At 45.3% G+C, this 17,588-nt stretch overlaps 2 protein-coding genes across 4 annotated transcripts in view; one reads left to right on the top strand and one right to left on the bottom strand.

The window, feature by feature from the left end:
• Window positions 1–7,363, top strand: part of ST3GAL6 (ST3 beta-galactoside alpha-2,3-sialyltransferase 6) — a 40,799-nt gene extending 33,436 nt beyond the window's left edge. For all 3 annotated transcript variants that reach the window (XM_050333541.1, XM_050333539.1, XM_050333540.1), the window contains 2 exons: window positions 3,318–3,470; window positions 5,163–7,363. In XM_050333541.1, coding sequence (XP_050189498.1) covers window positions 3,318–3,470; window positions 5,163–5,243 — 234 coding nt within the window. In that variant the 3' untranslated portion in view covers window positions 5,244–7,363. The remainder of the gene's footprint in view (window positions 1–3,317; window positions 3,471–5,162) is intronic.
• A 5,029-nt stretch (window positions 7,364–12,392) lies between these two features.
• The window catches only part of COL8A1 (collagen type VIII alpha 1 chain), an 87,238-nt gene continuing 82,042 nt past the window's right edge, over window positions 12,393–17,588 (bottom strand). The window contains 3 exon segments of the mRNA XM_050333127.1: window positions 12,393–13,936; window positions 13,939–14,478; window positions 16,091–16,406. Of these exon segments, the coding sequence (XP_050189084.1) occupies window positions 12,573–13,936; window positions 13,939–14,478; window positions 16,091–16,403 (2,217 nt within the window). The 5' untranslated portion in view covers window positions 16,404–16,406 and the 3' untranslated portion in view covers window positions 12,393–12,572.

The raw sequence follows: 17,588 nt of genomic DNA, 5'->3' as shown, positions 1-17,588 counted from the left end.
GTGTGTCAAAACCATTTTTTATGGGTTCTGTAATTGGTATGACGTGAGACCACTTTCCAGAGAGACATAATGTCTCTTACAAAATTGGGAAAAATGGGCAGGTAATGGAACATGGACAATCCAAAGAGCTTCTAGAAGTAGTAGGAAGTCTTGAATTATTGAATGTTGGGTGTTTTATAGTGTTTCTTAAAAACAAAACCCACCAAACCCTACAAAACAACAAATAGGGAAGAAAATCCCTACTGAACCTCCCACGAAAAAACAATACACCAAAAATAACCCCACACTAAACAAACAAAACCCCCAAAACCCCAACAACCTGGTAATTCTAACACTGCTGCAATTTCACACTTCCGAGGATGGACTAGGGAACATGCAGGATATTCCAGCCCTGTGCTAATGACATATGTCTAGCAGCATTGTTGTGCTTACTGATTTGTTGCCAAGCATTGTAATGAGCTAACCAGCAATTTGGACATAAAAATACATTTTAAGTGTCAGTTTATGACTGAAGAATGTTTCTGATGAAAGGCAAGGATTCAAGCTGGAGACCTCCCTTGTGCAGTCAGGATTGACCACGTGCTGTTTAGCACAGATACAATTCCCTGGGGTCGCATCGCAGCTTCATCGGCACCAGCCAACTGACACGTGTGGAAACGTTTGACAGGCTGTCACTGTGCAGTATCTGCCACAACTGTTTTTTTTGGTTTAACCTTTCTAATCTTTGAGGGAGTTGAGATTTTTTTTTCATTTGTTTGTTTGTTTCTGGGAGTTTCTTTGCCTTTTCTTTCCTCTTTTTAAAATTTCAGTCTGTTTTTTGAGTGTAATAGTGGCTTTTTTCTCCCTTATTAGCTCTGCAACTGAAATAGCCATCTTGGCTGTGTGCTTGCTGAGGCTCTGTGGCATTTCAGCTTTTCAGCCGAGGGAGGGAAGAAAGCAGCATAATAATTGGATGCCTAACTATCTCTTAAATGAGGACATCTGTGGCCTTCATGGGTCCAGAAATCTCTCCTGTCTCTTCTGGTGTAGATGTTAAAACCAGTGTTGTCAGTGAGTCAGAGAAGTGTGCTGGTGTCCTGAGGCTGGTACAGAGGCAGAGGTCCCTCAGTTGCCCTTTGCTCTCTAGGTGCCCCTGCACAGAGCTGGGGTAGAGCTTGGAGCCCTCTGTGTTTGGAGCCCCCTTCTGCCACCTCCAGTTTCCATTTGCTCCTTCCCAGGGGTTTTGCAGTCCCTTGTCCCTGGGGCGGCAATGATCAGTCTAAGGCAGGCTCTTCCTCACTTTCCCTCCCATCCTAGAGGCGGGTCGTGGCTGAGAGCCTGCACATCTGCAGTGGCCCTGGCACAGCTCGGTTAAGCTGCAGGTTGTGCCTCTTGGGTTCCCGTGGGCAGAACAATCTTTTGCAGAATTCACTTCGGGGCCCTCTGTACCGTAGCGTGTCCGCAGGGAGGGCTGGTGCTGCCTTCCCTGCCCTGTGCTTCAGCCCCCTCTGCCTGCGGGAGACACCAGTGACTGCTGCTGCTTTCCCAGCTGTCCCTGCCGCTTCCATTAAGCCAGTCTTACGTTCTCAATGTGCACACTGTCCATAGCCAGCAAGCATTTCTGATTGTTAGTAGAGCCAGGAATAAAATTGGATGTGTTGCCTCAAGCAGCGCTGAAGTCAGGAAGTGTTGAGGAGTCATTCCAAGGCTGTTCCTATTCTTGTTAAATGTGACTGGCTGAAAAAATTTCATTACAGGCTGGGGATGTCTGGATGTTGCTAGGGTGGTGTCATGATAATACATTTTAAAAGTAGTTGCTTTTTAAACTGTATTCTTTTGAGGTGAGTTTTATGATAGCCAAAGGTGAACAGTGTTAGTTAAAAACATGATATTCCTGATATTTCCAAATAGCACTAATCCTGAAGTGTAGCATTCCTGCCATAGTTTTGGGGTCCTGTTTAATATGGATGTTGCAACAGAGTCACCACTGAGTTTATGAAGTTGGGCCCCTAGGGCAGAAAGTTATTTTGCTAACTGGCAGGAGCCCTGAGCAACAGTGCACATTTGAAGCAGATGTTATTTCTGGAGTACTCTAAAAGTTGTGTAAAGGAACAAAAAACTTCTACATAAAAGGTGATAGTTCAGTTCTATGACTTTAAATAGACTTGCAGAGCTGAGAATAGTAGCATTTTCCTGGGGATTTTTTGTGTTATCATGTGATACAAAGAAATGCATCGAGTGTGTCTGCCTTCTCTCTGCACAGAGATGTCCAGTACTGGTTTGTCTGCTTTGTTTTTGGAGACAAACGAAGTGAGCCTTGGGTAAAAGTTTAAAAAAACCCACCTCATTTTGTGCTCAGCTTGATGTTTGATTGCAGTTACCGACAGCACGTAGTTCATTTGGTCTCTGAGAAAAGTGTTATTTTAGCTAAGAAGAGTATTGGTACCTGCAAGTTTTGTCCATTTCTGAGGACACTTTTTCACCTCAACTTCATCTGTTGGTTTAATGAAAGAGTTCACCTCTCTGAAAAACCTTGCCTCATTTACTTCCCTGGATCATATTAGCTCCTGCTGCTGAAAAAGTAATGTATTTGATCACAAGATAGGGCAGATGGCTGCATGGAGTTGTTCTGTGCTTTTGTGAGAAGTGCTAGCTTTTGGTCAGGTGTTGTTAATTTTGCACAGTTAAAACCTGCTTATGACCTGCTCTTGATATTTTACATTGCATTTACTTCTGAGCTTTTCTTACTGTAGGGAGAAATAAGCAGTTGTGGGGGAAGGTCTAAAGCAATGGTCTTCTGGAAATTCCCTGCTTTGAAAAAATTGAAATTCAGTCAAATTTGTGTGGTGGTACTGTTCATACTTTTTTAGTTTGATGCTGCGAAGATTTGAGGCATGTCATGTTCTGTTCATCTGGGTCTCCATTATCTAGAAACTTCTGAACGCATCTGGTAATTCAGTCATACTTGATGGGTGAGATGGTCTCCAATGTAATGAAGCCTGACCAGCTTCATGAAAGTAGCTGAGCAGAGTTCAGTAGTTTGTGGAGCAAGTGATGGAGAGACCTTCCTGATGCCTCTGTGGAGGGAAGGGCTACACCTCAGGCTTGGCCCTAACCAGAAACCAGAGAATCCCAGGGAAGGCTGACATGGCAGACACCTCGGTCATGGGAAACCTTTGGGCAGCACGTTCCTCTTTTGAGACATGAGGGGATCAAACTATGAAACCAGACATCTGTCTGATTTCCTGACTGCCTGATTTCCTTTGTTATTAAGTTTACTGTTCCCATCAAGCTTCCAGGTGTGTTTATGTATGTGTTCTCTCTGTGTTTTGTTTTAGAAACCCAAGCATCCAACAACAGGACTGATTGCCATTACACTAGCATTTCACATATGCCACGAAGTCCACCTGGCAGGCTTCAAGTATGACTTCTCTGACAGAAACAGTTCTTTGCACTACTATGGCAACGAAACCATGTCTCAGATGATCCAGGTAACTCTTAACGTGTTTGTGCTGAGAGAATTATAGCTGGTAACTGGGGAAGGCAACTTAATATAGATAAGAAGTGTGGACTGCAGGTCAGAAAGCCTCCTGCCTTCTCCTGGTTCAGCTGCTTGTGGGTTAACATTGCTGGACTCTCCTCCTCTGCTTTTGTTTTTGAAGAATGTAGATAATGATATTTGTGTCCCTTGTGCTGCACCATATTCTGCAGTGTCTGCATGAGATATGTCCATTTGTGTGTTCCGTTTTTGCTTTGCTGATGTTGTCCTTTAGCTGCACAACTCGTGTCACAGAGATGTCTTCGTTAGCACTGTCAGAACGTGAGTGGTGGTGTTTCTGTTTGCATTCTCTTTTTCCTTGGCACCCGCTTGCACAGTTTGTCATAGCTGCCAAACCCCTTAGAAGACAGAAAGAAGAGCAAGGGAAATGGAAGGAGTTAAGACCTATGGAATTTGCAGTTAGGAAGAGAACTGAATTTTGGAAATGGAAAGCAGAAAAGAAAAGCAGATCTTGGAGGAGAGTAGGAAGAGAAGGAACTGCTTCCAGGATGGGGAAGCCACAATTTAACAGAAGAGGAAGCAGCAGGAGACTGGCAAACATCAGGGATGCCTTCTCTCTTCCCTGCTGTTTGGCCATGGTCATGCATCTGTTTTCTTTTATGTCTCTACTCTTGTCTTCAGTTGCCTTTGGCTCTGTGTTCCCAGCAACCCATCTCAGCCCTTCACCTCAGTGTGAAGTTTTCTCTTCCATTTGCCCAGAGCAAGTGGGCACTGTTTTCCTCTTTTTCCTTTTCCTGAAGAGGATGGATAGGGACAGTGCCTGTAAGAGCCTCTCATGTCTCTCTCAGGACTCCTAGGTGCCTGCTGTTCTGAGATAATTTTCCTCTAACACTGAACTCACCTTCATTTTGAGGCTCCTCTCTGCATGTGCTGTTTTGCAGTGTGTATCTAAGCTTGAGTAAGGCTGATCATTAGTTTTATAGACATCTATAAGTTTCCTAAAATCTTTAAACTTCAAAAAACTACTAAACAAAAATCTTACTGTTAATTCTTCAGTGTCATTAAGTTCCAAATATTATACTACATATGTATAGTATTTTATGTAGTATTTTTATTATATTCATTTTAATTTACTGGATTCGGTGCCTAAGTAAATTTACTTTCCTTGTGCTGCCCTCCACTAACCTCAGTGGTCTCCTGTGTGTCCAGGATCTGGGTACAACACAGAAGATGGGTTGGTTTTGGCTTGCTGAAACTGATTGGCAGGATGCATCTGATGTGCTTTTCAAGAACCTGCAATGAGTTTTGAGAATTACCAGTTTTCTCACTGCTTGTGCTGTAAATGTAGTCACTCAGTTGTTATCTCTAAGCAGAGTGAGGAGTTGAGAGACTTAATAATGGAAGGAATTCTCTGAGACCACATCTCGCCCATTCTTACCACCAAAGGAATCATCCTTCTTGGTTGTGTCCTAATGGAAAAATCTAATGTAGTTTTGAGCAATAATCCCTTGTTTCCTTGAGAGACTATGCTAAGCCTTTGGTAAGAAGTCTTTTCCCCAGAACTTTCATACTCTTAGCATCTTCCAAGTATCACAGGTAATAAAAAGAAGATAACAGTGAAGTGGTGCTTCTGGTTATAATTTGATACTTATTTTTTTTTCATTATTCCCTCACATCTTTTTAGAATGAATATCACAACATCAGTGCTGAGCAGACATTCTTGAAGAAGCTTATAGACAAGAACTTTGTGGTCAATTTGACGTGAAAGCTGAATGGAAAATACAAAGAAGAATCACTATTTTCAAGATTTGAAAAATTTTTATTTTTTGTATGACATTTTTATTTTTTAAGTGCAGCATAACTGTTTACTGTTTAAAAGGAGCCCAGAAACCTCGCCAAGGCAGAAGCTTCTTCTAAGCCTGAGGGTAATGGACTACTGCAAACAGACTCAACTGAATTTCTGTGAAGCTATTTAATAGTGGGAAAACCATGAAACTTTCAGCTGGAAGTATCAGGGATATAAAAAAATGTGATGAACATCACTTATTTATCAGTGAGAACTCTTTCCAAATGATGATGTCCTTCAAAAGGGTTCCACTGTCAAGAGACTGAGATGACCAGTGTTTAATTAGTAGATGGATGTAAAGTATTGAATATCTGTCTTGTAGTGTGGAAATGGCTTCAAAACTATGCCTATAAATAATTACTGTATGTTTTGGAGAAGGGTGGACATACAGAGCGTACAGGTTTTGGTCTGCTGTACTCCTGAGGAGAGGACGTCCACCGTCAGCAAAGAAGGCACGCGCAGCTTGTGCGCTGCCCATCGACTCTGAATTGCTGTTTGCCTTCACCAAAGGTGAAGACCCTTTGGTCCAGTTTGTGGAGATGTTGATTTTACAATGCTTGTGTTGTACCGGTTTTATGGAAGAATCATATTCCCTGTGCTGTGCATCCAGTAAATGTTACAGTTGCTGACTTGACTTACAAAAGAGGGAGTGTGAAGACCGAAGAGTTGTCCGAACTGCCAGTGTGTCAGGCACCAGACCATAATGGAAACGTGAGCTGGGACAGATGTTCACGCCTGAGTTTAGAGTCAATGCTTGTTGGATTCCTAGGTCTCCAGAGCAGGATGTCATGTATTTTTCTGTTTGCTCCCCAAGAACTGAGGTGGATTTTTCCAAATGAGCACAATCTCCTTCTTCAGATGCTGTAATGCATTTCCACCTTTGAAATGCATCAATACTCCCCTGCATGAATACTCCCATTTTTGGCAGTAGGGTGTGGTAAGGAATATCCAAGATGTACCTCAGCTGAATTATCATTTGGCATCTGTTTACCTCTCCTGTCCTGACATTTAGGTTTAAAGTATGTGGCTGAACTAAATCATTTAGCAGTGGGAATTTACTGATATTAATTGAAACATTTAATGGGATGTTTATGTTTTCTGTATTGGTTTGTCTCTGACAAGCCTGCTGAATAAATTAAGTCTACATGGGAATGCACTTGACAGTTGTCAAAGAACAACAAGTAATACACTCTTCTAATTCTTGCACAGGGTGTGTATATGAAGTTTTTATTTTAATTGTGGCAGATTTGTTGGAAGGTTTTGTGGTTATCTTAATCAATCATATCTAAAAAAAAATATAAAGAAGTCCACTTCCCCCCAAAAAAAAGTTTAAAGTTGGTTTAAAGTTTAAAGCAGTAAATACCTTTGCTGCTTTTAAATAAAATTATACAGATTGTGCATTTAGGGGTAATGCAAACTATTGTAGTATGAATACAAACCTCTAATAGATCAAGAGCATGGTGTTTCTTCTTTTCAGAAGCTGAGGATTACAAGAGCACTGAAAACAATTTCTTTGCTGCAGCAATGTAGAGGAATAACCATTGAAGTAACCAAAGAGTCTTCTTTCTTTTTCGATTACTCTTGGGGAGAGCGGTAGGTATTTGAAACAAACAAGCACACACCTTCCCATAGTTCTCATTTCCATCTTTAGCTCCTTGGCTCTGCCATTCGGGAATTAGCGAGGGCAGTATGATTCAGAGTGGTGCCACAGCTGAAGGGGAGGAGGCTTTTGTTCTCACCTCATGACTCCTGAGCTTTGGTCTGTTTCAGGCAAGCTGGACATACCTGAAATAACTCCGGATATCAGAAAAATCTGTGGCATGGGGTGTTGAAGGACCTAGATGTGTCCCCAGCAAGGGACAGGCTGTACTGTGGTGTCTTGTCAGCTGCAGTCCAGCCGTGTGCAGGGTGGCAGGCAGGAGTGTGGAGGAGAAGGAAACCTGGGAGGTCCTAGGGCCCTGGAGCAGGTGGTGGAAATGGAGGAAACCACAATTTCTTCACTAGGTGGCAGAAGGGCTCTCAGTCTTTTTTTTAATATGTCTTCCTTCCCCGCCAACCTGCACGTTTCTGAAGTTTTTAGGAGAACTTTGCTTAAAAATTTGAATACAAACAGAAAATAGTGACAGTGCTGTCTTCGTCTCTAGCAGCATTTATTTCTCCTGGTTATTTCAGTTAATTAAAAAGTTTGTATGTCAGTCTGCAGCCCCAGACCTGCAGTGATTTAAATTGCTGGCAATAGTAATTCCATGTAAGAACAATGCTATGGTAAGGCTGTTGCAGAGGCTGCAGTGTTGCCAAAGCTCTTTTTGCATAGAAGTCCTTGGTAAATGTTAGACTTTGTTGAGAGCTGAGGCAGGCAGAAGTGGGGGCTGCCTCTTCACTCTCAAAATTTGCAGTCTCTTCCAGAGCTGGGACCCCCAGCTCTGCCATGGCTGCTGCCATGATCCAGCTGCATCCATGTAATGCCTCTCAGTATTCTGTCTGTAAAGATTTTTTTTTCCTGGAGAGCTGTTGGATTTCCTCCAGATACTGTGAGGAGAGTTCTTGTGATGGAGCAAGCTGCTTCCTTCTGCTTCTACACCCGTCTCCAGTGGCAGGAAGTGGGTAGAGAGCTCTGCTTTTGAGGATGTGGTTATTTTTTCTGCTTTATTTTGTCTTCAGAGATATTCTTCCCATTAATCTAAACGGACTCCATCGCCTAATTCTCTTAAGAGGTTTTCTGCTTTTTGTGGGAGGGTGAAGTTGGATTCTAACTATAGCAGAACAAACAAAATAATTGAAAAAAAGGCTTCATGGCAAACAAATGGTGTCTCCCAAACTCTTTATACTTAAAATGGATCTCTTTTATTCTTCTTTTTTCTTAATCCCATCAGCTTTTTTGGTCTCCCTAAGATACGGTTTTTTTTCCTAAAATAATGCGTTTGGTATTCTCAAGGCATTTAATACACTGTCTACAGTTATTTGTCCATATTGCTTCTCCTTTTTCTTTTTTAAAATGTGTCTTTGTTTATATGACTGACTTATTTTTGAAATTAAGCAGTACTCTCAGGGATATTTTTTCCCCAGTTCTGTGCTCCTGCAGGAGTGTTGAGTCTGTGTATGCCCCTGTTATAGTCCCAGGGTGACCTGAGTAACATTTAGAACCAAATCTGTGTACTTGGGACCGAGCCAAGAGCTGATACTGTTGATAAACCACAAGGTATGAGACTTTTTTGAAAGCCCATCTTGCAGACCAGTAGCTTTTCTCTTCAATAATAAGCAGTGAGCCAAGAAATTAATCCCCCCCCCCCCAAGATGTTTCGGTTGGATTATGTGTACGCCAGCCTTTGATCATCACCTGTTTCACATAATTTCTGCTACTCTGCCTCAAGGACACGTATGGCTTTGGCACTGACTGTTCAGGCAGGAATACCCATTTGTAGTGAGTGTCTCAGCAGTGTTCACAGATCACAGTGTCTGTTCTGTCTGGGCACACATTTTCACAGGTGTACTGCAGTACCAAAGACTTCACTTTGGGCTTTTATTAAAAAACAATAATGCTAACTCCAAATATTTAGATTGCTTCTGAAGAGTGAGGTGCTATAAAGACTTTCTTTTTCCATTTTTGCCATTCCTGAAAGTGAAATCTCTGCACTGCAACTTCTCTTAATAAGCTATCCAATTTTTTTTATCACATCAGGGGCAAAGCTACCAGTTTTGGATCCCAGGGTGCTGCCAGCTTTATTTTCACATCTCGTAACAGTGTCTATATAGGTATCCAGTGTCTCCTATAACTTTTCTTTCTCTATCAGTTGTGAAGTGAGATGCTCTCCTCCCATCTTACTCTGTCCTGTTCCCCAGCAGCCTGCTGCATTTCAAGAGAGCAGCATCTTACAGCAAAGGTGCTCCTGCGTTTTATCTGCTACCCCCTTCAAAACACTGCACTGTCAGAAAGACCCAGCTCTAAGATAGCAAAATATGCAGTGAACAGGCAGGATGACACATGTCAGCTGAAAGCTCTGTTTGGCTCAGACTTTCAGGTTTGGGTTTTTTGTTTGTTTGTTTCCTGTTGGGAAAGTACTGTTTCCTCCACTGTAATAATTAAGGGAAGTACTGAGATATGATTTAAGAAGGAAGGTCATGGACTATTGCACTAAATGTGAATCTGAGAGTGCCTAAAAGATGTTACTAAATTACATTTCCAGTGACTGTATTGGTGGTCATAATACAGAATCGCAACTTTGATATTTAAAAATGAGCAGGTGGTACTTCTTGTTTCCTATGCCATGCTTTCCTTTTTAACAATGCCCTGGGGGGTAGTATCAACAACTTAACTTTTAAGTGGACTCTGATTTTTAAGAACATACTCAACTCAACGTGTTTTTGGTATCAGTAAATACTTATTTTATTTGCCATTTGTCTTAAGTTTTATACGCCTTTAAAGTGCCAACTGTATTTTGAAGACATCGTTACAGTTGTTTCAAGTGAAATTTTGAATGCTACAAATTTGGAAAGAGATTATTTTCCTGTGAATAAAACTGTTAAAAAGACAGTGCCCTCAGACTTATTTTTCCAAGACCACCTCTCTGTGTGTGAGTGTGGATGTGTGGGTACGCCCAGCCCCATTATGACTGGTGTGTCCAATATGTATCAAATACGTTGTCAAATATGATATCAAGTTTTGGAACAAACTTTGGTGCTTAGTGGAGCAAACTGCTGAAAATTTTTGAACCCAGGTGGACTGAGTTGTACTGTGGGTAGAGATCTCGCTCCAGGCTGAGTCCCAAGCAAAGGTGGGACATGTTTTTTGTGGATAAGATGAAGAGCAGCATCGTCGTGATTTGAATTTTTTTCATGGTTTTTTGAATCTCACTTGTCTTATTGTGGACTTTCAGGGGAATGCTAAAGGAAAAGATGTTGAACTAAGAAGATGGTGTGTGACAAAAGACTTCAGAAAGTGAGAAAGGCTTTAGATAGTGAGAGACACTGCATGCGGTACGTTCATAATCTTTTTGTGCAGTAAAAATGAGATGCTGAGGGGCTTAAGGGAATCTAAAGGAGGTTTAGGTATCAGTTACCTGATGCAGTAGGTATTCAGTGCATTCCTTTTCATATGGACAATTTAGGAGTTTGCCAGCTTGGAGGAAAATCCCTGTCTCTGAGGTGAGATTGGGGAAGTTGCATCAGGAGAACCAGGTATGTGATGAGCATCTTTCAGCCTGGGCAGCCAGTTCTGACTTTCTAGGTGAGCACAAGTCCTTGCTAGCATGCCTCTGCAGCGGATCCCTTTGCTTCCTTCATGCTGCCCCTCTGCCTTTTTAAGCTGCACTCCCACATCAGCCTGTCCTCACAGGCTGCTGAGAGAGCCCTGTGCTCTGTGCATTCACCCAGCCTATGCCAAGCCCTCCCACTAAATGTGTCTCCAGGACAACACAGCCTCCAGCGGCTTAGGGCATGTTTTGCTGGGAACTAAAGAAAAGGGTATCTCCCTTTTTTGTTTTTTTTTCTTTTTCTTTCTTTCCTGTGTCCAACTCTCAGTGCTTTCAGAGAGTCATCATTGTCTGATCCATGAATTCAGCAGATTGGATGTTCCTTCTGTCGGTTCTGAATGAAGACACAATTGGGTTTTGGTTTTATTTTTAAAGATATTTAATAAGATATTTTTTTTTTCAAATCAGTACAAAAATTTTAAATACAAAATTATTTGCTTTTGACGTATCTCATATATTCTGGGAACATACTGAAGTCACCAGTGTCTGGTAAACTGTCCATCCATTCCTGCCACCGTTCCATAAAATTTCTGAGATAAAGCACCACATTATATCACTGGAGTCCTTAGTCAATGTTAGACTGCATTAAACTCTGCATTTAAATAATGGTAATGCCAGTTAAATCCAATCTGAGTTCTGCTTGAAAAATCTAGTTCATTTCTGACTCAAAAGCGGTAGCGTTAGCTAAAGACATGGAAGAAGTGATGAGTATTTAACTCAACTAGCGCAGCAGTGTGTGATGTGCAGCACTGTACAGGGAACCACAGCAAAGTACACTGCCCTTTGGAAACGGAACACTGTTGAGGTGAGAGTAGCACCATTGATGAGCAGACAGAGACTTCTTGCAGAGAAGTCGCTGTCCTCAAGTACAGGAAAGGTTGAGGCCTGCAGGTTCTCCTTGACAACTGGTAACGTATAAATAAGGACTGGAAATCAGCTTTTAGATAGAGTGAAGTTCTCGGATAAATTTGTGTGATCAGCATTGCTGGTAAACTTATCGGTTGATCTCAAGCAACAAATTAGTTAATTAGCAAACAGAGCTACTTCTGCTTTGCCTAGTCATTGAAGAGCAAACTGATTTAACTTTTGCTGAGTGGCAGAATAGGTGTTTCTTCTGACAAGCCAAATGGTTTCTTATATAAGCACAGACATCCAAGCAAATTTGTGCCACCCTGTGTAAGCCAAAATGTCTCAATGACATGGCACAGAGTAAATGGGGAGCCCTTCATTTTGGTCTCTGATTTACCTCATCTACTTCAGCTGTGCAAATAGAGATGGAGACATTTTGAGTGCTGTGGCCTTTGGAGGTGAAACCAGTGCCTGCTGGAGTCAGTGGCAGCATGTTGAGTCCAGTGACTGCTGGGGAAGACTCCGGGGTGTTGATTAGTTACACCATCAATACTCCTTTTCCATCATAAATCATTCAGGAAAACAAAAACACCTTCAGGAATATTTTATATGGGGGAAGGGAAATAAAGGTCTCCAGCTATGAGAACCTTTGCTTGTCAGGCAGACCTGCTGTCAAAAAAAACCAAGAAAACCCCCACCCAGACAAATAAGCCACTCAAATATTTTAATATAATTACAGACCTACTCTGGTTTAAAGTCACCATTTTTCATCTCATAACTATGATCAATGCAGCAGGAGTGAGTGACGTGCATGAATTTGAACTTTAGTACTGAATTATTGTGAATGAAATTAAGTAAGCATGGCATTGCAGAAATATATAATGTACAGCTAATATGTCCCCCTTGGGTGCAAAACAACTGCTTATGAACCTGATACGTATCTTTAGATATGTTCACCACACCTTTTTTGTTTTTATAACTAGTTGTGCATAATGTTAAACTTTGTACTTATTTTTTATTTTTTTTGTACAAGATGGTCCAAAATGGTCATAAAATGCATCTTTTGTGGTATAAAAGATGAAGCAGAGGAGAAAGGTTCTGACTTGGGGTGTGTGTGTTGTGTGCTCTGTGTGTGTCTGGTTTTTTTGTTTTACATGGGATACAATAAATATCCTGAAAAAGATGAATGAACGTACTGCCCAGCATAGAGTCCCGCTGCCTGCTCGGATGGCATTTGAACGTAAACCTTGTCTCCAGGCATCAGCTGGACCACGGCACTGCCCGAAGCCTGGTCCAGGTAGCCCTTCTTGTACTCGTCGTAGGTGTACATCAGCGGCTCGTTGTTCTTGAACAGAGCCACCCACACGTTGGCCCCTTTACAGTGGACGTGGTAGGCGAAGTAGTAGATGCCGGGGATCTCGCAGGTGAAGATCCCCGTCTGGGGGTTGTAGTTCTGCCGGCCGTTGTAGAGGAGCTTGTCGAACTTGACAGGCACCCCAACCCGGGGGAAGGGTGTGAGCAGCTCTGCCGTGAACGCAGGCATCTCGTAGACAATGCCGCCAGCCTTGCCTTTCTTGCCCTTGTAGCCATAGGGGGGCTTGACGCCTTCTATCCCTGGCACCGCCTCAGGCAGGTACTGTCCCACGGCTGGTGGAGTGGGTGGGATGATGACCGGGGGACCTGGGGGTCCAGGGGGGCCCGGTGGCCCCTGGAGCCCTGGCTGGCCAGGAGGACCGAGTGCCCCAGGCTTCCCTGGGGGTCCCTGCAACCCCGCAGCCCCAGGTTTGCCTACGCCAGGGAAGCCAGGGGGCCCAGGCATGCCCGGCTCCCCCTTCGCCCCTGGCAACCCTGGGGGTCCGATGGGGCCGCTGGGTCCTGCAATGCCAGGGATGCCTGAGGGGCCCTGAAGCCCCTGGGCACCGGGGAGCCCCGGCTCGCCCTTTGGCCCCACGAGCCCTGGGACACCTGGCAGCCCTGGCAAGCCTTTGTGTCCTGCTTCCCCCTTGGGCCCTGTGGGGCCCGGCAGCCCCCGCAGCCCAGGGCCCCCCACTTCCCCAGGAAAACCTGGCTTTCCCGGAAAACCCTGCAGGCCGGGTTCTCCCTTGGGCCCAACTGGCCCTGGTGGCCCCACGGGTCCACCCTCTCCTTTGGGTCCTGGAAAACCGGCGGCCCCTGGTGGTCCCATGATGCCCGGCAGTCCCGGCTGGCCTGGCTCCCCCGGTGGGCCCCCCATGCCAGGTGGTCCTGCATGCCCCTTCTCCCCCTTTGGCCCCAGGGGGCCGGGCAGACCACCCACACCTCGCTCACCTTTGGGCCCCGGGAAGCCTGGCTTTCCAACCCCAGGGGGGCCCGGGGGCCCTGGTAGGCCTGGCAATCCCTGCTCTCCTTTGCCTCCTGGGAAGCCTGGCTGGCCAGGTATGCCATCCTGGCCTGGTTTGCCAATGCCAGGTGGGCCAGGAGGGCCTTGGATCCCAGGAGCCCCTGGAGGCCCCTGCAGCCCTAGCTCTCCTGGGGGCCAGGTTTGCCCAGGGGTCCCTGTGGCCCAGGGAAGCCCACCATTCCTGGTTTGCCGACCCCTGGCAGCCCCACAGGGCCTGGGGGACCAGGCAGCCCAGGTGGACCCTTCAGACCTGGCAAACCTGGGATCCCAACGCCCTTCTCCCCTTTTGGCCCTGGGATCCCAGGGATTCCCGGTGGCCCCTTCATCCCAGGCTCGCCCTTTGGCCCTGGCTGTCCCTGCAAACCTGGAGGACCTGCTTTCCCTATTCCGGGAAGCCCATGAGGTCCTGGTGGTCCTTGCGGTCCGGGTATTCCCATAGGCCCGATCTCCCCCTTCGGCCCCATCTCCCCTCTTGGCCCCGGGGGCCCCATGACCCCTGGTTTTCCTGGCATTCCTGGCAAACCCGGCTTTCCAATTCCTGGATATCCTTGTGGGCCTGGTTTTCCTTTGGCTCCTGGCACGCCATGACCTGGTAATCCAGGTGGCCCCGGTGGCCCTCTTGGTCCTGGCTCACCAGGGGGGCCTTGCTCACCCCTCAGACTGCGTATGGGCATTTCTGGGTTGGGAAAAAAAGAAGGAAGGGGAGGGAGAGAGACAAAAGGTGATTGCAGTAACGTCCTTCAAAAAACATAAAGGCAGTTTGCAATGCAATGTGCTTGTTATGATGCCTTGTGGGTTTGTGGTAGGCAGAGCCAGCTAGCGAGTTACAGGTTGGTCTTGGGAATGAAGAGGATGTTTTACTGTTTTGCATACCCCAAACTTCCATGCACGTGTCTGTTTCCGTAAAATAATTACTGTGCATCATATGTAAAAGCTGTTTGCACTTTACTAGTGTTCTCCACCTGTACAGTCTTAAACACTGAAATCTGCATGTTGTTCCATACTGCTGTAGATTAACCTACCTTTAAGAGTTTTCATAAGACACAGAAGCTGCTCAGTGTGTTTGTGCTGTAGGAGGAGTCCTGGCATAAAACTACTTTTGCTAGAGGGACTTCCATGAGCAAGATCAATTAAAAAAGATTCTGTGAGTAAGATTTGTATGTAAGTGTGTCTGTATTTTCACCAAGGCTTTGGTTCCCATTAAGGTATTACTGGAAACCAACCTACATCCTTAACCAGTATTGCTGTTTTGGCATAGCCATGTCTAGTTACACATCTTTTCTAAATGTCTTGCAAAATCTTTTTATTGTCCAAACCCACATTTTTGTGTATGTGACCACTTAGCATTGCAGGTCAGGGAGGGAGTTTCTGTGTGTGAGTGGCTGAGCTGGGGTCAATTGCTTTTCAAGCTGCAAGCTTTTTGTGTTAAGTGGAAAGTCTCTCCAGCTCTAAAATGGATAAAAAAGTGAGAGGCTTGGGGGAAGGCAAGAGATGAGGTCTCAAGACAAGAGAATTAACTGTTCTTTGAGAGGCAGAAACCCTCCCTCTCTGCACATGTTGTGTTTTATGCATGTAGAAAATCTTAGCTCATGAGATAGGTTGATTTTACTACAGCCAGTGGTGTTTGTTGACAGTCCAAAAATCTCCCATTTCCCTCTGAAGCCAGTGGAGGTTGTGGTTAGCTGAAGCCTCCATAAGAGTTAACCAGCTTGTCTGAAGTCGCACAGGCGCTGGCTGTCCTCACAAGAATTTTATGACACTGGGTGTTCCTGGTCACGCTTTGTATTTGGGCTTTCTTTCTTGTTTTGTTAAATATCTTAATATTGTCCAAACTTCCTTTACTGAATACGGAAAGTGCTTGTACATGCACACTTGTGCAGTAAGCCTCTACACAGGACCCTGGCCCATCTTCCTGGGCCATCATCTGAAGCCCCATCAGAGAGACTTCTGCAGGCAGGTGGGGTTACGAGGTCTCTCCTAACCTCAAACAAGCACCCAAACAAACCTGGGGCCAGCCGTGGGTGCTGGAAGCTCATCACAGGTAGGGCTGCTCAGAGGCTCTGCTGCAGTCCAGAGGGTGACTGTGGCCTTGTGCTGGTGACCCTGAGCTGCCCCACAGCCTGTTCTGTCCACGTGGCCAGGTACCAACCTGGCCAGGCCTTTGGGCACAGGGGTGCTATGCCCAGCCTGCAGTAGCCTGCTCCAACGTGCAGCCCCCCACAGGCAAACAGTGCTCTGGTGCACCACGTGGGATTGTGCAGGGGTGGGGAAGGACATGCCCAGCCTACCTTTCTCTTTCTTGGGAGCCATGTCCTTGCCAAGCATGGGCCTCTGTGGGATCTCCTTCATGTACTGAGGCAGATGGGGGTACTCTTTCCCATACTGCATGTGGGGCATCTCCTTGCCCATGTGCTGCATTGGGATGCCTTCTTTGCCCAGTGGCATGTGAGGTACTTGTTGTCCGAGAGGTTGGTACTGGGGCACCTGAGGTGGCAGCTGCTTCATCCCATAGTAGGCACCTCCTTGAGCAGACCTCACGAGCTCCAGGTAAACGGTGACAGCCACTGCCAGAAGCTGCACAGGGAAGAGCAGCGCGGCCATCACCTGCAAAAAACCACCACAAAATCCACAGTTGGCAGAAGATTTTCATGTTGTGTTTTTCCCATTAGGGCAACCTGCTCTCATTTTCTGCAGCAAACTGGACCTAAACTTCCACGAACTGGCTCTGGTTTGTGCACTGCCCTGAAGGACATCCTGCAGTAGGCCTGTACCTGGTTTATCGGAGGCTCTTACTCAAACAGTACTAATATAGCAAATGTCCTTATATGCATTTAGTTTTATGCTACCCCAGGGGTGCCCTCTGCAGTTTCTTGTGTCAGTGCCACAGCACAGGTTGGGTGAGCTCTGCTGCAAGCTCTGGCACAGGGGGAGAGCAGACAGGGCATAAGGGGATCTCATAAACACTTTCTGCCCAAGGAAGCTAAATTGTGAGTGCCCCTTCTGCCCTCCACAGCAATGAAAGCTCAGTTTCTGCAGCATTAATCTGTGCTTATGCCCCATGGCTGCAGGGTCTCTTTCTACTGCAGGTATTTACCAGCTCTCCTCTTAAACTGGGCTGGGATCCTCTTGGCCTCCACCCAGAAGTGGGCCATCTAAGGGCTGCCTGCGTCATCACTGCTCCAGGCAGGATCAGCCAACCCAAGACTTTCTCTGGGAATGTTCAGCTATTTTCTAAAGGTCTTAAATTCTTTTCTAAAGATGGGAGTTCTTGTTCCATCTGTTGTTGGCTTTCCTTTCTGCACTAAGGGCATTTATCAGCAGGTGAACAGCAAATGAGGAACCAGGAAATCCCTAGAGGAGTCCAAATTAGGAAGAGTCTGTGGTAATAAGAGACTCTCCATGTGTTGGAGTATTTTGTCCCACAACCAAATCCTGCTCTTTTTGGCAATTGCCAGGCCTGATGGCTGTTCCTCTGTCCCTGTTCTTCCACCATGCAAAGATGCCTTGCACCCAACCTGGGCACCTGGAAAAGCCCCCATGCTTTTCCAAGTCACTTATGCTGCAGAGCTTTGCCAAACTGCCTGCTGGGACTCACTCCCAGCAGCTGCTGTGCCTCAGTGTGATGTGGGCGTGTATTATCATTACTGAAAGTGTAAGTGGAGGCTAAATCAAAATTATGGAGTTGGAACCACAAGCAGAAAGTCGTTATTTTCAATAATAATTGTATATAGACAAAAGAACTACAGAAAAGATGGAACTCTGTGTTAACAGTGAAACAAACCATTT

Source organism: Myiozetetes cayanensis, unplaced genomic scaffold, assembly GCF_022539395.1.
Source record: "Myiozetetes cayanensis isolate MyiCay16 unplaced genomic scaffold, myiCay2020 scf5-8, whole genome shotgun sequence".
Taxonomy (NCBI): domain Eukaryota; kingdom Metazoa; phylum Chordata; class Aves; order Passeriformes; family Tyrannidae; genus Myiozetetes; species Myiozetetes cayanensis.
This window is presented reverse-complemented; position numbering and strand designations above follow the sequence as displayed.